The sequence below is a fragment of the Ursus arctos genome, unplaced genomic scaffold (genome assembly GCF_023065955.2).
Source record: "Ursus arctos isolate Adak ecotype North America unplaced genomic scaffold, UrsArc2.0 scaffold_32, whole genome shotgun sequence".
NCBI lineage: Eukaryota > Metazoa > Chordata > Mammalia > Carnivora > Ursidae > Ursus > Ursus arctos.
Genome location: NW_026623008.1, coordinates 24,822,682 through 24,845,364, shown reverse-complemented (window position 1 = coordinate 24,845,364; position 22,683 = coordinate 24,822,682). Strand labels below are relative to the sequence as shown.

Sequence of the window (22,683 nt, the reverse complement as noted above, 5' to 3'; positions counted from 1 at the left end):
TTACTTAAAATGATGCTTAACGTTCTTTCTGCAGGGTCGTATTTTTCACTTTAATGATTTCGTTCAAACAGCATCACATTAAAGGCTATAATTTACCTCATATTATTAGGCTGGCATATAGGTTGTTCACATTTTTTTCTCTGTAATAAAATTATGTCACTATAAACATCTTTGTCCATGCGGCTCTTTTTCTTTTGAATTAATTTCTAGAGATTACTGAGTCAGAATATTTGAATAGTTTTGTGGCTGTTGATAAGAATTCATATACTCCCTTCCAAAAGGATTATATCAACTTTACTCTGCAACTGGCAATAAGTACATATGAGTTTTCATGAAGCCTCAACAATATTGGGCTGTGTATTTTTTCTTTCTTTTTTTTTTTTTTTTACTAGTGAAATGGACTGTGTTTTCATATTAACTCTTCTTTTCTTTCCGATGAATCCTGTGAGCATACTCCTTGCTCATCTTGGTGATGTTCTTATGCAATTATAAAAGCTCTAATTTAATATTGATATTCACCCTTTGGCATATTTGTTGCAATTTATTTCATTCTATTATTTTCCCTCTTAATTTTGGTTTCGTGTTTGCATATTTGTTTGTTTTTCCATTTATAGCACTTCCCTTGCCTCAGCCTTGTTCCAGGGTCTGTCAGTCACTGGCGTGACAAGAGTTTAAAATAAGGAATTCCAGAAGAGTGTGTCCTGAGGATAATGTAGGAGAGAGAACAGGAAATGGATGGGGCACAGGGACAAGGCACCATCACCCCTCCCCCATGGTTCTTCCAAAGCTTTGGTCTCTGAAAGACAGTGTTTACCCAGCACCTCCTTAGCGTAGTTATATAGCTTTGAGGCTGCCCAAATCCCCAGGGCATACCTATCATAATGTTTAAAGAGGAGAAATGGACTTGGCATGCCCTGACCCTGGTTACCACCCAGGGGATCAGCAGCAGCTAAGAGGACCAACTCCGCCATGTCTGTAGTTTGCCGGAGGGGCCCTTCCCAGCACCATGCCCAGCATGGAACCCAGCATGTCTCCCTCCTAGAGCTCAGAGGCCAGCCAGTCTGGCCCAACCCTGTGTTATGTTTCTTTCCATTGCTCTTCAGGCTAAGGAAATGCTCCCCGTGCCAGCCCCCAGTAGCCCAGGCAGAATACTGGGACGCACACTGACCTCCACGGCTCTTCTCTTGCAGTTTCCTGCTTCTTCAACTTCACCAGCCCCTCTGGGGTCGTCCTGTCGCCCAACTACCCAGAGGACTACGGCAACCACCTCCACTGCGTCTGGCTCATCCTGGCCCGGCCCGAGAGCCGCATCCACCTGGCTTTCAATGACATCGATGTGGAGCCTCAGTTTGACTTCCTGGTCATCAAGGATGGGGCCACGGCTGAGGCCCCGGTCCTGGGCACCTTCTCAGGAAACCAGCTCCCCTCCTCCATCACAAGCAGTGGCCACGTGGCCCGTCTCGAGTTCCAGACTGACCACTCCACAGGGAAGAGGGGCTTCAACATCACCTTTACCAGTGAGTCCCCACTCTGTCTCCGGCGGACCATCCCTCAGAGTGTTGGCCTCTGAGCATGGTGGAGGGTGCCCCCATGGAGGAGCATTGATGTGGGTGGGCCAGTTCCAAGGGCTTCGAGGGGCTGCAGTGCCCCGGCACGGGGCTCCAGCATGACCAGAAAAGTAGAAAGTGCTGGCTGCTGGTCAGGGTGCTCTTTTCTGTGGAGCTGCTCTCTTTTGAGGGTTTCTTTCCTATGGGGGTGATATGTAATATAAGAGGAACCTGGGGCCTCATTTCCCCAGAAGGCCCAGTGAGAACCAGGAAGGGCCCAAGGGAGAGCAAGCCTGTGCCATCCCCTCATTGTTGCCCATCCTTCTCAGTGTGCTCCTCCCTCCTCCCCAGTCCTTGAACACCTGCTTACTGTTGGCTTCAGGTATTCCCTGTGGGGCTCACACTTCACTTTGCCCAGTTCCCACCCCTGCAGTTGAATCGGAAGCAAAGGTCTGGAGCAGTGTTTCTGCTTGGATCTGAGACTTATTAGCCTTGTTACTGGGGCACTTCCTCATCACCCCTCTCAGGGCCACAGTCCAAAAGCTGTCACCTCCAGTTTCAACCCTGGGCCCTTTCTGTAGAAGCAGCCGGAAGCTAAGTGGTAATTCTTTTCATTTCTATGTCTCCTGGGGCTATCGTGAGGCAGGGGAGGAAGGCCAGAGCTTGGAGACCAGAAATAGCAAGCTGCCAAAGGTAGCAAGAAGTGCTTATCAGGTCATAATAAGCTGCAGACCCAGTGAGCTTAGCCAACGGCAAATAGTCAAATGGGGCTGAAGTTGGGCCTGCCTGAGCCATTCACCACATCCTCTTCCAGGCGCTGCTTGTGAAATGCAGGCCCCCAGTTCCTGCTTCACTCCATGCACGCAAACGCTCACATCGTCTGGTACTTTTTGATAGAAATGGTCTTCTCCCGGCCCCCACCCCACTCCCTTGGCATAGAGGTCTTGCTTCCTTGTCCCACCTATCCCTGATATCTAGTTGAGCTAGGGCCACTGGGGACCTCAGATTTCAAGGAACCACCCAAGCTAAAGCCCTCACCCAGCATTCCCTTCAGCACCTTCTTCAGGGCATCGAGCTTGCTAGAAACCATTTGTCTTCTCAGGGCATGCCTCTTCCAGGGCGTACGTGTCCCCACCATCCACAGGCAGGAGGAAGCAGAACCCAGCTCCATCTTCCCTAATCTTCCCAGTCTAGCACTGCTGCTCTAGCTTCTAGCAGATCTATCCCATTCTTGCTTTACCATGGATCGTGAGCTCTGGAAAGGTGGGGGATGTATGCTTATCTTATCCCTTCTGCCGGGCACGGAGTCTGGACCTGGTAAGGATCAGTAAGTGTGTATTGAACAGAAAGATCCATAAGTGACTAATGACCTTTTTTCCCCCTGGTGGGAGTAGGAAGATGAGAGGTAAGAGGTATACCAGGGAGCCCACCTTCTAGGATTGGTGAGGGCTGGGAACTCTGAGGGTTCAGTGTAGGTGTGGACATCAATGGGGAACCTGGCACAAAACAGGCTACTGAGTCTCCTAGCAAAACCAAAAACCACGGCTAGGAGGTGCGCATTTCCCAAAAAGCAGCAAGTGCTGAGTCCTTGGTGGGGAGGGAAGAGGGGAGGCAAAAGGTGGGGACCTGACCTAAGTGAGGATCTGGCTGTTACCAACCATTCCTCTCCAAGGCTTCACCACCACCATAAAAATGATACACGTTCAACACATACATACTCAACAAACAAGGCAGGTCAAAGAAGAAGTACTAATTACCACCCCAGAATCCCCCCAGCCGGCAAAGATTCTTATCAGCCTTTGCCGAACACTATTGCAGACATCAGATATTTCTCTGTGCATTTATAGAGATAGTTGGGTGGATAAGTAGACATAATTGTTTTTAATTTGGGCTCTGTTGCTAAATCAGAATCCCTAAGGGGATGAGGCCCTGTAATCTACATTTTCACAGGCTTCGGAGGTGATTCTGGTGTAGCTGGTGCAGCAGTAGTCCCGGACAAGTGTCTGGGAGCTGGGACATAGAGCTCCTCAGTCACAGGCAGCTGGTGGTCATCTCGGCTGAGCTTGAATCTGCCCAGCGTGGGGAGCTCACCTCCCAGACAGCTTCTCCATAGCAAGAGAGCACTGGGGGCTTCCCCTCATGCTGACTTGAAGCCAGCGTCCCTGCAACAAGGATCAGTGATCCCACTTTCACCCCTAGTGCTCCTTAGAGTAAAGCTAATCCATCCTCCACATGGGGCATTTGAAACAATGGTGATGGCAGCTGCTGTCCCCAGAGCACCTGCCACGTGAGTACCTCTGTGGTCACCACAGCTGGCTGCTTGGTGGAAACGTCAGTAGCTAAGCTCTGTCTACCCCTTCCACATGCCAGGAAACTGAGGTTTGAAAAGGCGCACAGGTAGAACCATGCAGTATTTAAATCCTTCACTTAGAGCTTTTGCACCCTGACTTTGGAAGTGGCTTCATATCCTGTGTGTGTGTGTGTGTGTGTGTGTGTGTGTGTGTGTGTGTGTCTGATCGGATTTTGAAGAGATACGTGTCTGGACTTCTGGGCCCCCAGCACCACTCTTCTTCCTAGGGCATCTTTCTAAATGTCAAGGCACCCTCATAGTCATCGTTCCTCATGAAGGAAGGCGGGGAGCCTAAAGTCTGGGCTGACCTGGGCTTTGCATTTCAGCAGGAAGAGTGTTGGAGCATCCGCTGAGGCTCTGCCAGGGATCATCGCCATCATCTCCACAGCAGATGCTCCCACAGCTCGCCTTTGGTAGGAAGGATCCCCAGGTTTGCAGGCCTCTTGCCTCCAGCAAGATCCAGCAGCCTCTGGGGCCGTGCTGTTTCTGGTTGTGCAAGTGTTTCCATCACTAGTGAATTTCAGAAGCTTGCAAATTGAGTTCTTAATTTAAAGTGGCACGTGCCCGCACAGCCAGGGAGCCTGGTCTCCTGGAAAGCACGGTGCTCACAACAGCAGGGATCCAGATAGGGTGTGGCTCAGAGACTTGAGCTCCAGAGCTGTGGCACCCCTGATGGAGGCAGGCTGGGAACGTGCTCCGTGGAAACAGAGTGGGAATGGGAAGAAGGCAGCGGACTCATACTCAGGGAGTACTTACCATCTGTCAGGCGCCATCCCAAACATTCTCCACTTTCAAATTCATACCAACTTTCCTTTTATTTCTATCCCAAAATGACCCTGCCAGGGAAGTACAGTCTCCATTTTGTAGGTCAGGAAACAGAGGCTCAGCAAGATTACGTAAGTTGCCCAGAGCCGTGTAACTAACAGAGGCAAAGCTCAGTTAAACCCGCAAGTGCTCTCTTTCCTCTGCCCCGTTCCTGCCACATTATCAGTTGCCTGGCTGGAGCGAGGCAGCCTGACAATACACAAGGAAATGAAGGAAATGGCTTCAGACAGGGTTGAGTCCAGGGCACCTACTTTATGATGCTTAGTGTCTATTAGTGTCACAGGACCTGGAGTCCAGCTCATCTGCAACATAAATGATCCCGTAACTCTCTGAAGTTAGGGAAGTGTGGAATGGATGTGACAGGAGGAGGTAGCTCTGCTCCCAGGCCGTGTTGAGCCTCAGTTTCCTCATTTGTAACCCAGGGTAATCATGTCTACCTCATGGAATCGTTCTATGATGTAAATGAGCTGACATGAGAAATACTTAGTCCACTGCCTGAGCTATCTATGTTCATTAGGATGAAATTGGATTAGGTGCTTAGGAAGGCAGGAGATCGGGTTTAACAATCACCTGCTTTCTGCCCACTGTGGCTCACTGGTTCTGGGGTATCTGGCTCTGTCTCCAGCATGGTGGGTTCTTGTGGAAGTGATGGGGGTCTAGGATTGCCTATCATAATGAAGCTTATTTTCTCTTGGTGGGGGGTCCATCTGCACGCCAGCTCTGCCTAATCCCGTCCTTGACCCCCATCCACACAGCCTTCCGACACAACGAGTGCCCAGATCCCGGCGTTCCAGTGAATGGCAAACGGTTCGGTGACAGCCTCCAGCTGGGAAGCTCCATCTCCTTCCTCTGTGATGAAGGCTTCCTCGGGACTCAGGGCTCGGAGACCATCACCTGCATCCTGAAGGAGGGCAGCGTGGTCTGGAACAGCGCCGTGCTGCGGTGTGAAGGTACGTGCCTGCCAGAGCTGGGAGCCGGGGCTGTCGGCCAGAGAGGATGCAGAGGGGGCCGAGCGGCATAAGTCTGCATCGTCCTTCCTCTTCTCCCAGGACCCAGGCCACCCTCTCACCCTCACACTGGGATGGTAGGAGCTCTATAGGATGCCCTCACATAGAAATTCGAATTGTAACCAGAGATTAAACTGGAGAAACGCTGGTTTTAGACAGTCAGGCATCAAAAACACCTCTTCTTTCAACTGAGAGCTCTCTCAGTATCACAGCCGTTAGGAGCCCTGCTTCCAGCTCCTGCCCAGGGGAGCTCCATGAGCCCAGAGCATTGGCAGTGCCATGGAGTTTGAAGTCTTTCAGGCTCCCTGGCACTCTCTTCTCCATGTGCTCATTTTCCCTGGTTCCCTGGGACATCCCCCCACCTTGGCTCTTCTGCTCCTGTTAAAGGCTGTGCCTCCCTCTCCTTGCGGTCCATCTTCAGGAGACTGAAGGCAGACCAGAAGAAGAAACACAGCTTGAAGCAAGCACGGGGTTATTATGGCATCTCCTTGGTCCTGCCTGCCCACACAGAGTAGGTCGTGACTAGCTTTAGAGACCGGCCATCTGTTCCCCCAAACTGCAGGCATTTATAACACAGGTGAAGCTTCCTGAGGGCAGGAATCATGTCACATCTGTATGCCAAGCACGGAGCCTGCCACAGAACAGGCCCTCAGTATAATTCGTGAGTAATGGACAAAAGTGAGCACCCCAGCAGACCCTTGGAGGCAGTGACGGTGGACACGGGGGCAGGGGCTGCTGTTCTCTACTTTGGGGAGCCAGAAAGCTGCTTCCTCTCATTTCACATGATGGACAGAGGTGAAGACCTAATGACCTCTCTCTATACTCAATCCCCAAACCCAAATCTGAGCACCCTGGCCAGCAGGTGGGAAGGGCAGGAGAATAAAAGGGGAGCATTCAAGCAAGCACTGCCCCAGAGCTGACAGGTGGGGGAGGGGAGAGGAGAGACTGCTGACCGCTCAGTGCATGTGGCAGTGGGTCTGGGGTTAAGGTGGGCTTTCAGGTCCATGGGGCATAGGCTGGAATCCTGGCAAGTTACCTTTTCCCTCTGAGCCTCTGTTTTTTCCAGCTGAGAATAGAAGGGGGGGATAAGAACGAGGTACATTATAAAGGGCAGTTCCTGGCATAAAGGAAGTTCTCAAGACGGTTTGCTGTGCTGCAGCTGGGTTGTAAGCTCCATGAGGTTAGGAGATCTTCGTTGGCCTCGTGTCCACACGACCGGCAAATTGTTAGACACTTAGATGCTCAGCCGATACTGGTTGATGAATTACTGAATGGATGAATGAAGGAAAGACCTTTTAACTAGGTTAGTCTCTCCCTAATGGCCTCCGGAGCCAGACTCCCACCAGACTGCCCTTCGCCTCCAGCCTGAAATTTCCTATCTGAGTCACCCTGGGCAAATGACCTGGCCCTTTGTGCCTCACTTGCCCCATCTATAAAGTGTGATTAATAACAGCAGCCTCCTCACGGCGTCATTGTGGGCATGCACTGCCCCTGGAGCCGTGTCGGCAGAGAGACGGCCATCAATAAGTGTTGGCCATGAGCGTTATTTTAACCCGATTTTAACCATTTCTTCATGGGACCAGTCAGATGAGTCTCACTCCACTTCGGGGGATCAAGTGATGCTCTTCCATCCTTCCAGGCTCCTGCCCCAATTGTGCCATGAATGGACTATTTTCTGCCCTCCACGTTCCCACAATGAGGTCCACACAACCTCACAGCCATTTTCCCCAGTGCGGTGAGCTTTTTTGGAAATGACATTCTCAGCCATGGAACTAGTAGGTGAAATCACTCCATCGCTGGCAACAGTGGGGTGATCCTGCGTGTGTGATGGAGTGGTTTGACGGTGAAGCACATGACCCTGCAAAGCCACCACGCAGAGCCCAGGGTCTGGAGGACTGTCCACTTTTTCCTTCAGGCTGCCCCTCATTCTCCCTCATTCTCTCTCCTGACTTCTTTGGTTGTCCTTGTCTTGGACCATCTCATCCAAGACATCTTCCTAGCTGTCTCTCGCTCACCGGATCTCTCCCTTCTCTTAATTCCTTTTGTTCTTTGGGGAGCACCACTGAACCGTGCTGTTGGACGCTTGGTCCCACCACCATTTCATTTTCCTTTATCAGTTCCCTGACCTTTGGTCCTGTCTGCCCACCAAGATTGTCCTGGGGGGCAGAAGCCCAGGCTCCCAGTGCCCCCGAGCCTGTGGGGGCTCAGTCCCAGTGGAGCTGAGCCCCCTGAGGAGGCACCAGGGCTCAGTAACTACAGACCCCCCTTCTTGGCATGGCCGCCCTCCTGAATCGGGTGCTCCTAGACCCTAGTTCCACCAGTGCACTGAGATACTCGAGACCACGTATGAGTGCATGAGAGAATTAGACTCACTGTTTCATGGGCAAAGTCCTAATTTTGTAATTAAAACTATCCCATCCATTCCCTCGGGAGGATGGGGAACGCTGAGGTTGAAGGACAGCAGGCAATCAGGCGTAGGGAGAAGCCCATCAGAGAGACCGTGAACTTGGCACAGGGGAGAGCCTGCTCACTTTCCTCAGAGGGGTGGGCATTTGCTGCCAAACTGGTTTTCAGGGACCTGGAGAGCAGCATATCAAAGGGGCAGAGTGGGGGATCCGGCCCCTCATGGCTTCTTTCCCCTGCATCCCAGCCACGGGAGAACACTGCTTTGTAATCAGCATCTTTTGTCTTTTCCATTTTTTCTAGTTTTGTTTTTGATTAAGTATCCCCACCTTGTGGACAATTAAATGCAAAAGCTAATGGTCTTTTAAAAAATCTTTTAATATATGCTAAGAGCCACTTAGCTTTTGAGAGGCTATAATGGGGCAAGGGAGAAAATGGCATCTTCTCCTAAATTTAGAAAGAAGGATGATCATGTGGGTGCTCTAAGGCGCAGGTCGGCAAACTTTTTCTTAAAGGGCCAGCTCAGAGGTACCTTCAGCTTCGTGGGCCATATGGGTCTCTACTCAACTCTGGCACCGTTATGTGAACACGGCCATAGACAGCACTTAAGTGGATGGGCTGGGTTTGGCCCCCGGGCTGCAGTTTGTTGACCCCTTATCTAGGGAACAGAGGACATAGGGGATCCATATGTTTAAAGTCAGAAATATCTTTAAAAAGCCTTCCAGGCAGTGAAGGCATCTACACAGGCGTGCCTATTGTCCCTCTCCCCCATTCACCTCTTCCTTGTCTTTTTTCAGGAAGAACCAAGTAACCATACCGCACTGGGATAAGTAATTTACAGGTGTCCCTTCATTTCAGCCTCACACCAGGTAGGAAGTAGGTGTAGTTGTGGTCCCCACTGGGGCTCAGAGAGGTTAAGTCACTCACCCAGGGGCCTCCCAGCTTGTCAGTAGTGGAGCCAGAATTCAAACCCAGACTCTTGGCTACACCGTTTCTGTATTTTTCTGGAATTATTTCACTACAGAGAATATAATTTCAAACCTGTTTATGAAATACTTTGGAGTATCCACAAGTAGGATAAAAAGCAAGTTTCTACTTTTCCTATCCCAGTAGAAAATTAAAACAAAAGGAAACATACTGCCTATTGCAAGAAACAGAGAAGACAGGACACCACATGGAAGCATCAGAAATTGACAGCATAAAACAAAATGACAGCAGTAAGACAAACATATCAGTTATGACAGTAAAGGTAATTAAACCCCTACTAGAAGACAACGAATCTCAAACTGGGTTTAAAAAAATATATGCTTATATAAGAAATACACAGGGGGGAAAAAAGATAAATTATCTACTGTGAGTGTGTATTCTCATTTTTACAGTAATAGTTGGTGGTTGTAAAAAATTTAAGCAATACGTAAGTGAGATAAAGTTCAAAGTGAAAATTCTCATTTCCCCATCCCACTCCCTAGAGGAAAATGGTTTGACTGTTTGGTGTACACACATCCACATTGTTTTTCTCTGTATGTATACCAGATGTGTTACTTTTATAATCAGAAAATTAAAAAGTCCTATAAAAAAGATAGAAGGCCAGTTCTCCCCATTTCCCGCAAGAGGAATCCAAGTGATAGTTGTAGCTCATTTAGGCCTCCAAGGAAGAAGTAAGGGTAGTTACTGAGTTTCTAACATTATCTCATTGAATCTGGCCACTCTCGTGAGAAAGGTGTTACTGTGCTCTAACCATGAAAAAGCTGCAGACCAGCGAGGTGGATTGACCTGCCTGAGATCCCGCAGCTGGTAACAGTTAAGCATTTACTCTGTGTTAAATACAAGGCCGAGTTCTTTGCTTACGTTGTCCTATTGAATCCTCATGACAACCCTAGGAGGTAAGTACTGTTATTGTCCTCATTTCACAGATGAGAAAACTGAAGCACAGAGTAGTTATGTAACTTGCCCAAGGTCACACAGCTAAATGAATGGAGAGTCAGGATTCCAGTCCAAGTACTCTAATTCCAGGCCACCACTTTGAATCACCAAATGAGGTCTGTCTGACTCCAAAGTTCACTCTCCTTTCATGCTGCCACACAACGGTGGTGTAGCAGGTCACGGGAAGAGGCTTTCACTACTTCTGGTCATTCACACTGGAGGCCTCGTCCCTAAAACCCCTCTAAAGGTGGTAGTCAGGGCGGGTATTCCCACATCCACCCATAGTGGCTAGCAACACAGGCTCTGGAGCCCACCCGCCCGGGTTTAAATCCTGGCTCTGCCGCTTCCTAGCTGTGTGTTTCTGGACCAGTTAGCTAACCTCTCCGCTCCTGTTTCCGCCACTCTGAAATGAGGCTAATACCAGTCCCCACCTTCCAGGTTGCTGTGAAGGTGAACATACAGGAAAAGAAAAAGCGCACGTAAATTGGTGTCCGGCACCTGTGAGGCCCGTAGTCTTGTGTCCGTCACTGTTCCCAGTTGCTCCTGGCCTGGCACAATGTTACATCAGAGGTCAGGAGAGATGGGCCATCTGTCATGGGGGACAGCAGCCCCTCACCAGAAGCCCGGTGTGTTAGTCATCTCGTGCCATCATAACGAAATACCGCAGACTGGGCGACTTGAACAATAGAAATTTGCTTTCTCTCCATTCTGGAAGCTGGAAGTCCAAGGTCAAGGCACCAGCAGGTTTGGTTTCTCCTGAAGCCGCATTTTCCTTGGCTTGCAGATGGCCACCTCCTCGCTGTTTCCGCATGTGGCCTTTTCTCTGTGTGCACGCACATCCCTGGTGTCTCTTCTTAAAAGGACACCGGTCCTGCTGGATTAGGGCCACATCCTAATGATCTTATTTAACCTTCATTACTACCTCTTTAGGAACTCTAGTTCCAAACAGTTGTATTGGGGCTAAAGCTTCAACCTATGAATTTGGGGGGACACAATTCAGTCATAATACCTAGTCTTCTACGCTTCAACCAGTATATCATTCCTTTGACTAAGTATTTATTGAGCACCTGCTGTGTGCCAGGCACCGGGTAGGCACAGGGTCCCTCATTTCTCTTACTTCTGAGCTTGTCCCTATTCGAGGCAGGAAACCTCTTCCTCTTTTCTTTCGTTGTGTGTGTGAGTGTGAGCGTGAGTAGGTATGAGTGGGAGTGTGCGTGTTTCCTTTTTCTGCCCCACATTTTGAGTGGAAAATTTCAAACAGAATAATACACCTGGGTGCCCACCGCCCAGCTTCACCAGTTACAAACTCATGGCCTGTTCTGTTGCATTCATGCCCTACCTGTTGCCCCTGCCACTGCCCCACTCTAGGATTATTGGGAAGCAAATTTCAGGCAAAATAGTCCACCCACAGTATTTTAGTGTGTATTTCTAACAGATAAAAAGAACTCTTTATAACATAACAGCAATACTATCATCCTAAAAAAAAAGTAATAATTACTTAATCAAATTTCCATGATTGTTTAACACTTTATTTTAAAGATATTTCTTAAAAATCAGAATCCTGCTTAGGGTCACGTGTTACAGGCAGCACATATGTATCAGCTCATTTAATCTGTGGGCCTCTACGCCCACCCCTTGCAATTTTTTGTGGAAAAAGCCAGGTCATTTATTCTGAGGTGTCTCCTGCACTCTGAATTTTTGGCCGTCATGTCCCTGGGAGGCTGTTTAACATGATCCCCTCTCTCTTATATTTCCTTTAATTGGCAGTAAGTTCTAAAAACCTAATCAGATTTGGGTTCCATTTTTCGACCGGAATATTTTACAGGCAGGGCTCTGTGCCGCCATCAGAGACACATAATGTCTGGTTGTCTCTCATTTGAGGATGTTAGGAGCCATCGATGGGATTGCAAAATGCCCACATGCTATCATCTCATCTTCCTTTATAAGCTGGAATGCTTAAAGAAAACTCGCCCTCATCAACTATTGGGTTACCCTAAGGTATAGTTCAAGAAGGAAAGGCAGAGGAAAACTTAATTATTTTCCTTTATTTACCAGTTCTTATTCAATGAGTTGATTCCCTGACATCTTCTAAAGTTGAATGTTTTTAAATATCATTACAGTTCAGTGGATTTAAACATATTTTATGTATTTAAATCCATTGCAGTTATCACTAACCAACACTCCCAATTGTCCCATTGGCCAGTGGGAACCCTTTGAAAGTGGCCCAACCTCATTTTGAGCATTTTCCGGCCCTGACCTGGAATCAGCCGTTTCTCCAAGGAGCCCTCGTTCCCTTTTTGGTGGAAAATGATATTGAGAATCTGGGCACCGGGGGTAATTATTCCTGTTGAGTTGGCCCTTGTCTCTAAGGCTTTTCAATGAACAGAGCTAAAGAATCATTTTTTAAAGATAAAATGCATAATGGGTTCATTTCATTTCAGATGTAAGAATACTTTCTTTTTTACTTCCTTGATGTCGTATCTCTACCTGCTTTCATGCCTGCTGAAAATTCCAGTTCCCTGCAACACCAACATAATTTCCCATTCCCTGCTGCATACTCAAGACTCAGAATGATACGGTCACTCCCAACATCAGTGTGATTACTGAAAATGGTTGAAGTTGTTTTACTTTGGATTCCTCTCGTTCCTAGATCCTACCAGGGATGGCTGTGTTTTAAAATCTCTTCTGCGAGCTTCTTCATGTGTGGTTAGACCACCAACTGATACAGTACTGTATTCATGTATTTCCCTCTGCTTTTGAGTGCTGAGAAACTGCCTATCAAATTTAAATCTTTCTTTTTAGTTGTCAAAAATATTTACATCATTCCAAACTTAAACCTCTAAAAGAGGATACATTCTGAGAAAGACTAGCTTTTATCCCTTGCCTCTCTACCCTGTTCCCTCCTTCTTTCCATGGATAGTCTTGAGTTTGGGTCTCACTCTTCCATCAGTTGTTAATATGAGTTAATATGTGTGTGTGTCTCCCACCCCTCTCCAGTAAATGGCATCATACGATTATTTTTTACCTCTCTGCCTTGCTGTTTATTCGCTTACTAACATATTCTGGGAACCACTCCATGACATTGTATAGAATATTCCCCACTCTTGTTGATAGCTGCATCGTCCATCTTGTTGATTACTCCAGTTCATTCAGGCAGCTCCCTATTGCTGAACGTTTGGGCTCATTCCATTCTTCTGCTACTATAAATCATGCCGCTTTGTATAGCCTTGTACATATATATGTCTTTTCATAGATTTGCAAGAATATCTTTGGGATCGAGTTCTAGAAGCAGAATTGCTGGATCAGAGAGTGAATGCATAGGAATTTTGCTGTACGTTACCCAATTTCCCGTCACAGGAATTGTGCCATTTTGCATGTCCCCCAGCGAGGTACTAGAACACCTGCTTTCCCTGAGCCTCATGTGTCCTTGAACTTGGATTTTGTCTATGTGATGGAGGAGAAATATTTTCTCATTGCAGTTTTAATATATATATATTTCATTAGAATGAGGTTGAGCATTTCTTCAAATGTTAAGGAGACATTGCATTTAGGACCCTTCCCTACTCCTCTCTGCCTGACAACTGTCATCCTTGCATGTGAAGATGAACCAGAGAGTGTGAAGGACTGAATACATAGGTCATTTGAGCAGCACATGAGCAGGAGAAGAGATGAACCAGCTTACGCAATAAAATAATACAGCAGAGAAAAACGAAGTGGTGACCAGAGGCAGGATTTGGGTTTCCCTGTCTGGAGATTTTAGCTAGGGTTCTGTTGTTATTTGTACACTGAACGGAGGGCAGCCTAGACAGAAAGTGACCGTGTCATCTACAGCTTTCTGGTAAGTAAGTGAGGAGATCACAGTTGACAACCCAAGAGGCTGGGTCTGTGCTGAATTAAAGCCAAGAGAGAGTTTCTGCTTCTGCGGAGCCTCAGTGCGTGCATGGGGACCCCGGCACCGAGCAGTAGCCCCCCACAAACACACGCCTCCAGGGTCTCACGTGTCCATCAGAGAGAGGAATGCATTAGCAGGTTCGGTGAGATGCAGGGATGGGTCTTGAAAACGGGGGTTACCCAGGAAGTGACAACACACACGTGCAATTTACTCTCTCAATGTTTGATATAGATGCTGTGTTATTACTTAATTTCTCCATGCCTCAGCTTGCTGAGAAGGGGTGATAATCCCCACCTATAAAATGAGGATAACAATAGTATCTGTCTTTTCGTGTTGCAGTTGTCACAAAGATAATCCTCGTTAGCAGTAAACTCTCAATCCCAGTGAGCTCATTGCTGCCCGTTGTGGCTGTTTTACCATTATAAGCCACAGGGGGATTTGGAGACAGAGGTCTTAAAGTGAAATCCCAGCTCTCTTAGCCTACTTAGCCTTAGCTTTCTCATCCGTAAAATGGGCATAACAACTGCATAAATGTTGTGTGCCTTTAAATGAGATAATACACATAAAGTAGCAAGGTAAATCATTGGGATGAGTCTCTACTACTACAACTAGTATTACTGTTCTTGTCTCAGGTTAATTAAACTTCCTAATGCAACAATCTATTAAGAATGCTTGACAATCGGAGTGTCTGGGTGGCTCAGTCAGTTGAGCCTCCAGCTCTTATTTCGGCTCAGCTCATATCTCAGGACCGTGAGGCTGAGCCCAGTGTCAGGCTCTGCACTCAGCAAGGAGTCTGCTTAAGACTCTCTGACTCCCCCTCTGCCTCCCCACTACTCTCTCTCTCCAAAACAAATAAATAAATCTTTTTTAAAAAGAACGTTGACAAGTATTTTCAGTCTTTCTAAGAAGTTCGTAGAATTGAGAGAGGAAAGGTGCAGTGTATTTGACTATGTTTTATGAAACTGATTACCTAGAGAAACATGCAAAAAACTACAGACGGAAGTGCCCGGCAGCTCTTTATTTCCTTCCTGGTCTTGCTCAGGGCATTTTCGGCTTCTGATGATAGCTCCATAGTAAGGGATTCCAAAGGACACAGGGGTTCTTTGAAAACCGGAAGGCTGCTTAGTTTAGGATCTCTGGGTTTATGGTGTCTTCCTCTGTCCGAGTCCAGGCTCTATCAGTAGCAAACACAGGCCTCGTTGCCGCACCTCCATAAACCTGTCTTAGCTGTAAAACAGGGAGAATAATAGCGCCACCCTGGCAGGATTTGTGTTCTGTGAAGAGTGAGCATGACTGTCCCTGTGAGCCCGTGAGTGGCAGTGGTGGTGACAGTGCCCGCAGCATGGGTGGTGGTGGTTACCGGCATCCTTCTCATCGGTCCTGGAGAGAGGTCGGGTGGGCGAGGTCAGACTGTATTAACAAACAAGCCTCGAATCTCAGTGGCTTAAAAACAGGAGTTGATAGTGCACACAGACTCCCTGGGCTGCCTGTTTAGCACTGGTCATCGGGGTCACTTAAAGGCCCAGCCCGAGGGGACTTCCATCGTGACACTTGCTCTCACAGTTGCTGAGGCAGAAAACTGCAGATCGGGCACCAGCTTCACAAGTGTCCCTGTGGGCCGGACGCGCGCCACTTCTGCTCTCGTGTGATTGGTCAAAGCGGTCACGTGGCCTAGCATAACTTGAAAGGGGTGGGCCACGAAATCCAACCACCTGCGGGAAGGAGGAGGACTGGACTCACTCTGATGAGTGCCACAAGGGCCAAGGGTCAGGCTGCAGGAAGAGGCGGTGGTGAGGGAAGGATGCGGGTGGGAATGGGAAGCTGGGGGATGGGCAAAGAGAGACGGAGGGACTGAGGGGGCATGCGGGGCAGGATCAGAGGCATGTCTGCACCACCCAGTATCTTGTGGAGTCACCTGCCTTGAACCACATTCATTCACCCTTCCATCCATTCATGTATTCATTCAAGCAATAATGACTGATTTCTGGCACAGAGGGATAACTGTGTGCCAAGCTCTAGGCTGAATGCTGGGGACTCCGAATTGCATAAGACCATTAACAAGGTCCCTGCCCCCAGGGAGCTTACAGTGGAGCAGGTTGGCCGGCGCTCCAAGCTGAGCTTCGGGGTCTGCCCACTGTGCAGTACCAGACCTGGCTCCAGGTGTGAGGAGTGATCCCCTGCTTTTGCCACATGGCTGATGGTTGCACGAGGAACAAAGGAAAAACCAGTGCGACCCAAATATTAGCTGTACTTCAGCCCTTCTAGAATGACAGAGGACTTTGTTTAAAGGATTATTTTTATTTCTCCCCTCTGGCCTTTAATAAAAGTCCAAATGATGTAACTGGGCATGTCTATAAAGGTCCCAATAGAACTCACGGTTTATATAGTTTATGTAATTTTCCATAAAAACAAAAACAATACTTGTTGGCAGATACATTTTCTAGAGAGAGTTTTTATTTGTTTGTTCTTTTGTTCCTCACCCCCTCCCCCAAGAAGGCTACTTCTCTTCTTTCTGTCCCCCAGCTCCCTGCGGTGGTCATCTGACTTCACCCAGTGGCACCATCCTATCTCCGGGCTGGCCTGGCTTCTACAAGGATGCCCTCAGCTGTGCCTGGGTGATTGAAGCCCAGCCAGGCTACCCCATCAAAATCACCTTCGACAGGTGACTGCAACCACAGCCTTGGAGGGAGCAGAGGCAGGGCGAATTTCTTAGGGACGGTGTGGGAGGGAACCTGGGGTTGATGGGGGAGGACCAGCACGTTTGCTGAAATGTCAGCAAAGTCAGAGAACACTGGAGCAAATTGCCCTGGGTGGGGACAGGCCACACTGGCTTTGCCCTCGGCCTTGGTTTCACCTCAGTAGTGGGACTTGTGTTGTTTATGACTGGAGGAGTGAGCAGAAGGCTGGGGTATCACTTGGGATGTCTGAGCCCTTCTGTCCCCCCCACCCCCAGTGTCAGAGAGTGGGCAGATAGACACCATCAGATGTTGAAGCAGCATTAGCATCTGAGGAGCATAACTCTGAAATTTGCAGGATAGGAAGGCAGTCTTCCTGACCTCTGACCCAAATCCTGCTCATATGCCACATTTCCCGCTCCCACCCCAGGTGTGCCTCTTGGGTGGGGAAAGGAGCCACCCAGATATGAACAGAAACTTCTTCCAGATAAAGCATCCATGGCCTAGAATAGTGCTGCTCAAACTTTTCCGTGAGAGTCCGATAGTAAATATTTTAGGTTTTGTAGGCCACTTGTGGTTATCTGTTGCATATTTTTTGCTCTTTAAAAACATACCCCTTATAAATGTTAAAAACCATTCTTAGCTCTTAAGCCATACAAAAACCGCTATAGAACAGATTTGGCCCTGGGCTATAGTTTACTGAATTCTGGCCTAGAACATTCTGACCCCCCATGAGGCTAGTCATTGTGCCTCTAAGTCTTAAGATGAGTGTTGGCCCAGGCCACAGGGAGGACTGAGAGAGTGCCCATCCGTGGAAGGAGGGGGAGGGGCTAAATGTGGAGAAGGCCCTTCCCTATCACTAGCGAATGTGTGCAAATTGTGTGAAAGTGTCCCAGCCTGCCAGAATTGGTTGTTCTGAAGCCCTGGGTCAGGCAGGGCCTTTTGTCATTTGCAAATTAATAAGCCTCAGGTTTCTCTAGAAATCTACGTTCCTATCTTTGGCAGATTTAAAACTGAGGTCAACTATGATACTCTGGAAGTTCGAGATGGACGGACATACTCAGCACCCTTGATCGGGGTTTACCATGGGACCCAGGTCCCCCAGTTCCTCATCAGCACCAGCAACTACCTCTACCTCCTCTTCTCCACCGACAAGAGTCACTCGGACATTGGCTTCCAGCTCCGCTATGAGAGTGAGTCTTGGCAGGGAGTCAGATGGCAGGGTGCAAGGACCCAGACTGTTGCAGCAGCGGGCCCCCAACTCGGCCCCATCCCCGTGGCCTCCTCAGTTAGGCTGCGCTCCTGGGGGGCACTCCCCTACTCTCAGCATCTGTCAGAGCCCACAGGAGCTCAGAGGGGAGCCTTTGGAAACAGTGAAAGCTGATGACCTGCCCACCGCGAGGCCTCTTCTGCCTGCAGGTGATGGGGCACCGCCCGGCCGGGCGCTCTGGGGGCAGAGTGTTGGAGGATCCTGAGGTTGAAACGTGGTGGCATCTCCTGCTCACCCTCACTCCCCCCATCACCTTCTGCATCAGCCTCTGGTGCCTCAACCCTTCCATTCTTGGTAGACCAGTGTAGAAGTGATGGTTGAGAGCGCCATGAGGACACCCCACGTTCCTCCTCATGTCTGTATCCCTAAGACTTAGTGTGGTGTCTAAGCCACAGTGAAGGCTCCACTTATGTTAGTTGAATGAATGGATGGATGGACGAATACTATAATCAGCTTGTTTTCTCTGGCAGACAGGTCTTCAAATACCCTCTCAGCAGATATCAACAGCCACACTTGATACATGGGTGAATGACACCTTCGGCTTTCTGTAAATCAGGGTTCTCTCCGCCCTCCCTTTGTGAGCCAGTGGGGGTCCTTCTATGGTGACAGTCAGCTGTCTGTTCCAGATGTGGGCTCTCTTTTCCAGCTATAACCCTGCAGTCGGACCACTGTCTGGATCCAGGGATCCCCGTAAATGGGCAGCGCCATGGGAATGACTTCTACGTGGGTGCTCTAGTGACCTTCAGCTGTGACTCAGGCTACACGTTAAGTGATGGGGAGCCCCTGGAGTGTGAACCAAACTTCCAGTGGAGCCGGGCCCTGCCCAGCTGTGAAGGTGAGACACGCCCCGTTAGAGGGGGCTGGGGTAGTGGATGCGGTTCCTGCTGTGGAAGACCAGGACCTAGAAGGGGCACGGACTCGCCCACCTCAGTGAGGGTTGAGGCTTGGAAAGAGATGGTTCCCAGACTCCCAGGAGGATTGGCTGGGGCCGGGAGTATGGGGTTGGGGGGCATTCTGGGCCACTCCAGTCTTTCACCATTGTCTTTACTCCCATAGCACTCTGTGGTGGCTTCATTCAAGGCTCCAGTGGGACCATCTTGTCACCAGGGTTTCCTGACTTCTACCCCAACAACTTGAACTGCACCTGGATTATTGAAACATCCCATGGCAAGGGTGAGTGGTTAGGCCTGGAACAAGTATTGGGATATGACATGGTCAGGGCCCCATGTTCCTCAGGTCAAGGTGGCCTCAGTGGGGATCTCCTTATGTAGTGACCTCAGGGCTTAGTCTGAAATTTTCTCGTCAATAGGAAAACTCCCGGAAGCTTCCCATCTCTTTGAATTACAGAATACATTCCATAAATATTTTTAAGAATCGAAAATCTTCAAGCTGGAAGAGATCATAGAGATTACCAGCTGTCAAACCCTACATAATGCAGGAATCTTCTCTAATCGCTCCCCACAAGATGGCACCACACCTTCTGCCTAAACACCCCAGCAGTGGGAAGGTGACCAACCCATTCAGCAAATGGACACCTGCTGTCATTTTTTGATAGATCTGACCCCTCCTAATAGGCTGTTAGGTGTTCCTGAAAGTTTTTTCCTTGTTCTGTGTCCTGGACAAACATAGGATCCATCTGCCCCCTCTCCTCGTTCACCCTTCAGACACTGGTCCCATAAGCCTCTTCTTACATAGCTCAGTTGTTCCTCAGAGGCCATGTTTTCATATTCCTCACCAGGCTGGACTGTTACCTCAACTTCCCTAACAAGAATAATCTTCAGATATCCAAGTTCAAAGTAAGGGTGCTGGTTAGAAATAAACAGGAAATAATATAGTCTTTGATTCAACAAATATTAATTGAATAATACCACCCACGAGCAGACTCTGGGACTGGGAATAACCAGTAGCCAAGCACATTATGGCTTCTGTCCTCAGAAGCTTATTCTGAAGTTCATCCAGGGTCATGGTTCTCAACCCCTCCAGGCTGTAGCAAATGCGTTACTGCTCAGACTGCACTGTAGAGGTTTTGATTCTGCACGTTGGAGGTGGAAAACAGGCATCTTTGATTTTAGAACACTTCCCTAGTAAATCTGATGCATGCCCTTGATAAGAACCTGTGATCCAGGAGAATTAACATGTAGAAAAGCCAAGAAAAAATTTTGAAAGAAAGAGTAACTCTTCTAGATAGTAAAATATTATTGGCTAAAATAATTTTAACAATGTGGTATGAGTATTGGAGTGGACACACAAACCAGTGCAGGCGTACAAAGGCCCAGAAGTGGAGTCCTCTGTGTGTGTGTGGGATGAGAGACAGAGAGAGAGTGTACACGTGCACACACGTGCACACTCGTGTATGTGTGTGAGAGAGACAGTTTGTAGTGTATAATTAGAGTGTCATTTCCAATCCACTGAAGAGAGGATGGATTATTTAATAAATGGTTTTTAAACAGTAGACTTAAACACTTGGGAGAAAAAAGAAAAGAACCAAACAGACCTCATATATTTAACCACATAAATTCCAGTACTAGAAGAACAGGAAAATCTAACCTCAGTTGGGGATGTACTATAAAGAGTAATACTAAAAGCAGAATCCATAAAGGGAAAAACTGTAAGATTTGATTAAATAAAACTTTGAATGGATTTATGTAAAAAAAGCCATAAAAATTTCAGATAGTAAGTGGACAGAAGTCTTTTCAACATGTATAAGCAACGAAAGATTACCAACCTGATGCATGAAGAGCTCTTAAAAATCTTTAAGAAAAATATACCTGGTCTCTAGGCCTGTAAAATGAGCAAAGCTATAAACACTTCATAATAGAGGAAATAGAAATGGAAGGACATTGACCCCACTCATAATTAAAGAAATGCAAATTCAACCAGTAATGAAATATCATTTTTTTCAAGTCAGCAGACAAAATCATAACAGTGTGGGAGACAGTGTGAAGACACAAATACTCTTCTTCAACGCTGACATTGTATGAAGTGGTTGAAACTCTCTGGATGATGGTTCTGTGATGTGAACCAAAAGCCTTCAAAATATACATGCCTTTGGACCCAGCAGTTCCACTCCTGGGAATTTATCTGAAAAAAATAAGTACAACTGTACATCAAGATTCAGCTGTAAGGATGCTTCCTAAAACACTTTATTAATTGGAAGATGAGTTAGCTACTCAAATATCTATCAATCAGGAAATGTTAAATAAACACATAATGCCTGCATATAATGCAGCACTGTGCAGCTACTGAAAGGCGTAATGTGAGCGAATATTTAAAGACCTACAGGGGTAAGGGTGCCTGGGTGGCTTCGTCAGTTAAGCAACCAACTCTTGATTTCGGCTCAGGTCATGAGCTCAGGGTCATGGAATCAAGCCCCATGTTGGGCTCCCGGCTGAGCATGAGTCTGCTTAAGATTCTTTCCCTACCTCTGCCCCTCTCCCTTGCTCTCTCTCTCCGTCTCTCTAAAATAAATAATAGAATCTTTTAAAAAATAAAAAACAATAAAGATGTACAGGGGTAGTTGCAATATGTTGTGAAGTCAAAAGAGATGTTTCCCAAAAGAACATATTCAGTTTATAAAAAATAAACAAGGATATGTACGTAGAAAACTGTCTGAAAAGATATACCCCAAGATGTCTTATTTTTATCTTCTCACTTTTTTCTAGTTTTGAGCAATAAACATATATTACATGTAAACGATACTATTTGTGTAAAAAAAGAAAATTTGAAAGAAAAGTCACTTGAAGTCTCCCCCCATGTGCTTAAGTGCTTTCACTCTTGCCTTTAAGAGGCCTGAACTAACTGGGATAAAATGGCGTGGAGCTTCTTGGGAAGCTAGGACTCTCCAGGCAGTCAGGGTGAGGCCCAGTTGTCCCCTTCTCTGCACAGTGTCGTTTCTGAGGAGAGGAGGAATCAGGGCAGCATCCTTGTTCATCCTGCAGAGCTGTTTCCACCAAGTCTGGGCCAGAGTTGGCCATTGCAGGAGCCAGAAACTCCTCTGTGGCATCACAAGGGCGAGAAAGGCAGCCCCTCATGATCCTTAGAGGAACGACCCCCAGTAGTCATGATTTTCTTTCTGTCTGCCATCTGTAATCATAGGGGAGTATGTTTCTCTATGCCTTTCTATGTGTGTCTTTGTCTAGAACAATGCAATTAAATATTTACCAAATGCTTATTTTATACTTGCACTTACCCTAGGTGCTAGGAAAACCCACTGACACAAGCCACTCTAGCGTTGCCTGCCTTCAGGAAGTTTCTAGTCTAGTGGTAGAGATAGACCATCTAACGTACCATGGCCAAGAACAGGTAGAGGTGGCAAACATCTGGAGACCCGTCTAGGGCTTGGTTAGGTAGGTGTCCTGAAGTTGAAATTTAGGCCAGTCTTCAAGGATGAACAAGAATTAGCCAGGACGAAAGGTGTTCCAGGCAGAGAATCAACATGGGGTCACTGATGTATGACCAGGTCACTTCTTCCCTAGAACCATTTTTTTTTTATTATATTATGTTAGTCACCATACAGTACATCCCTAGTTTTCGATGTAAAGTTCCATGATTCGTTACTTGCGTATAACACCCAGTGCACATGAAATACGTGTCCCCCTTAATTCCCTAGAACCATTTAAAGGCTTCACCAGACCTTTAGCGTAGAGCTCGAAATTGTAAAATAGCTGGCATGAGCCTATAGCCCTTGCTCACCTTTCTCAGCCTCCTTCTGAGCCCTGTAAACACTAAGTTCTAGCTCGTTGAAGCTCTCTCAGTTCCCAGAACTTCCCAGGCTTTCATTGTTCTCTAGAG

The 22,683-nt window shown here is 47.6% G+C and overlaps 1 protein-coding gene across 1 annotated transcript in view; it reads left to right on the top strand.

Annotated features, from left to right (window-relative positions):
- The window catches only part of CSMD2 (CUB and Sushi multiple domains 2), a 513,762-nt gene that overhangs the window by 309,585 nt on the left and 181,494 nt on the right, over positions 1-22,683 (top strand). The window contains 6 exon segments of the mRNA XM_057305507.1: positions 1,191-1,517; positions 5,478-5,672; positions 16,471-16,609; positions 17,628-17,815; positions 18,539-18,727; positions 18,949-19,065. Of these exon segments, the coding sequence (XP_057161490.1) occupies positions 1,191-1,517; positions 5,478-5,672; positions 16,471-16,609; positions 17,628-17,815; positions 18,539-18,727; positions 18,949-19,065 (1,155 nt within the window).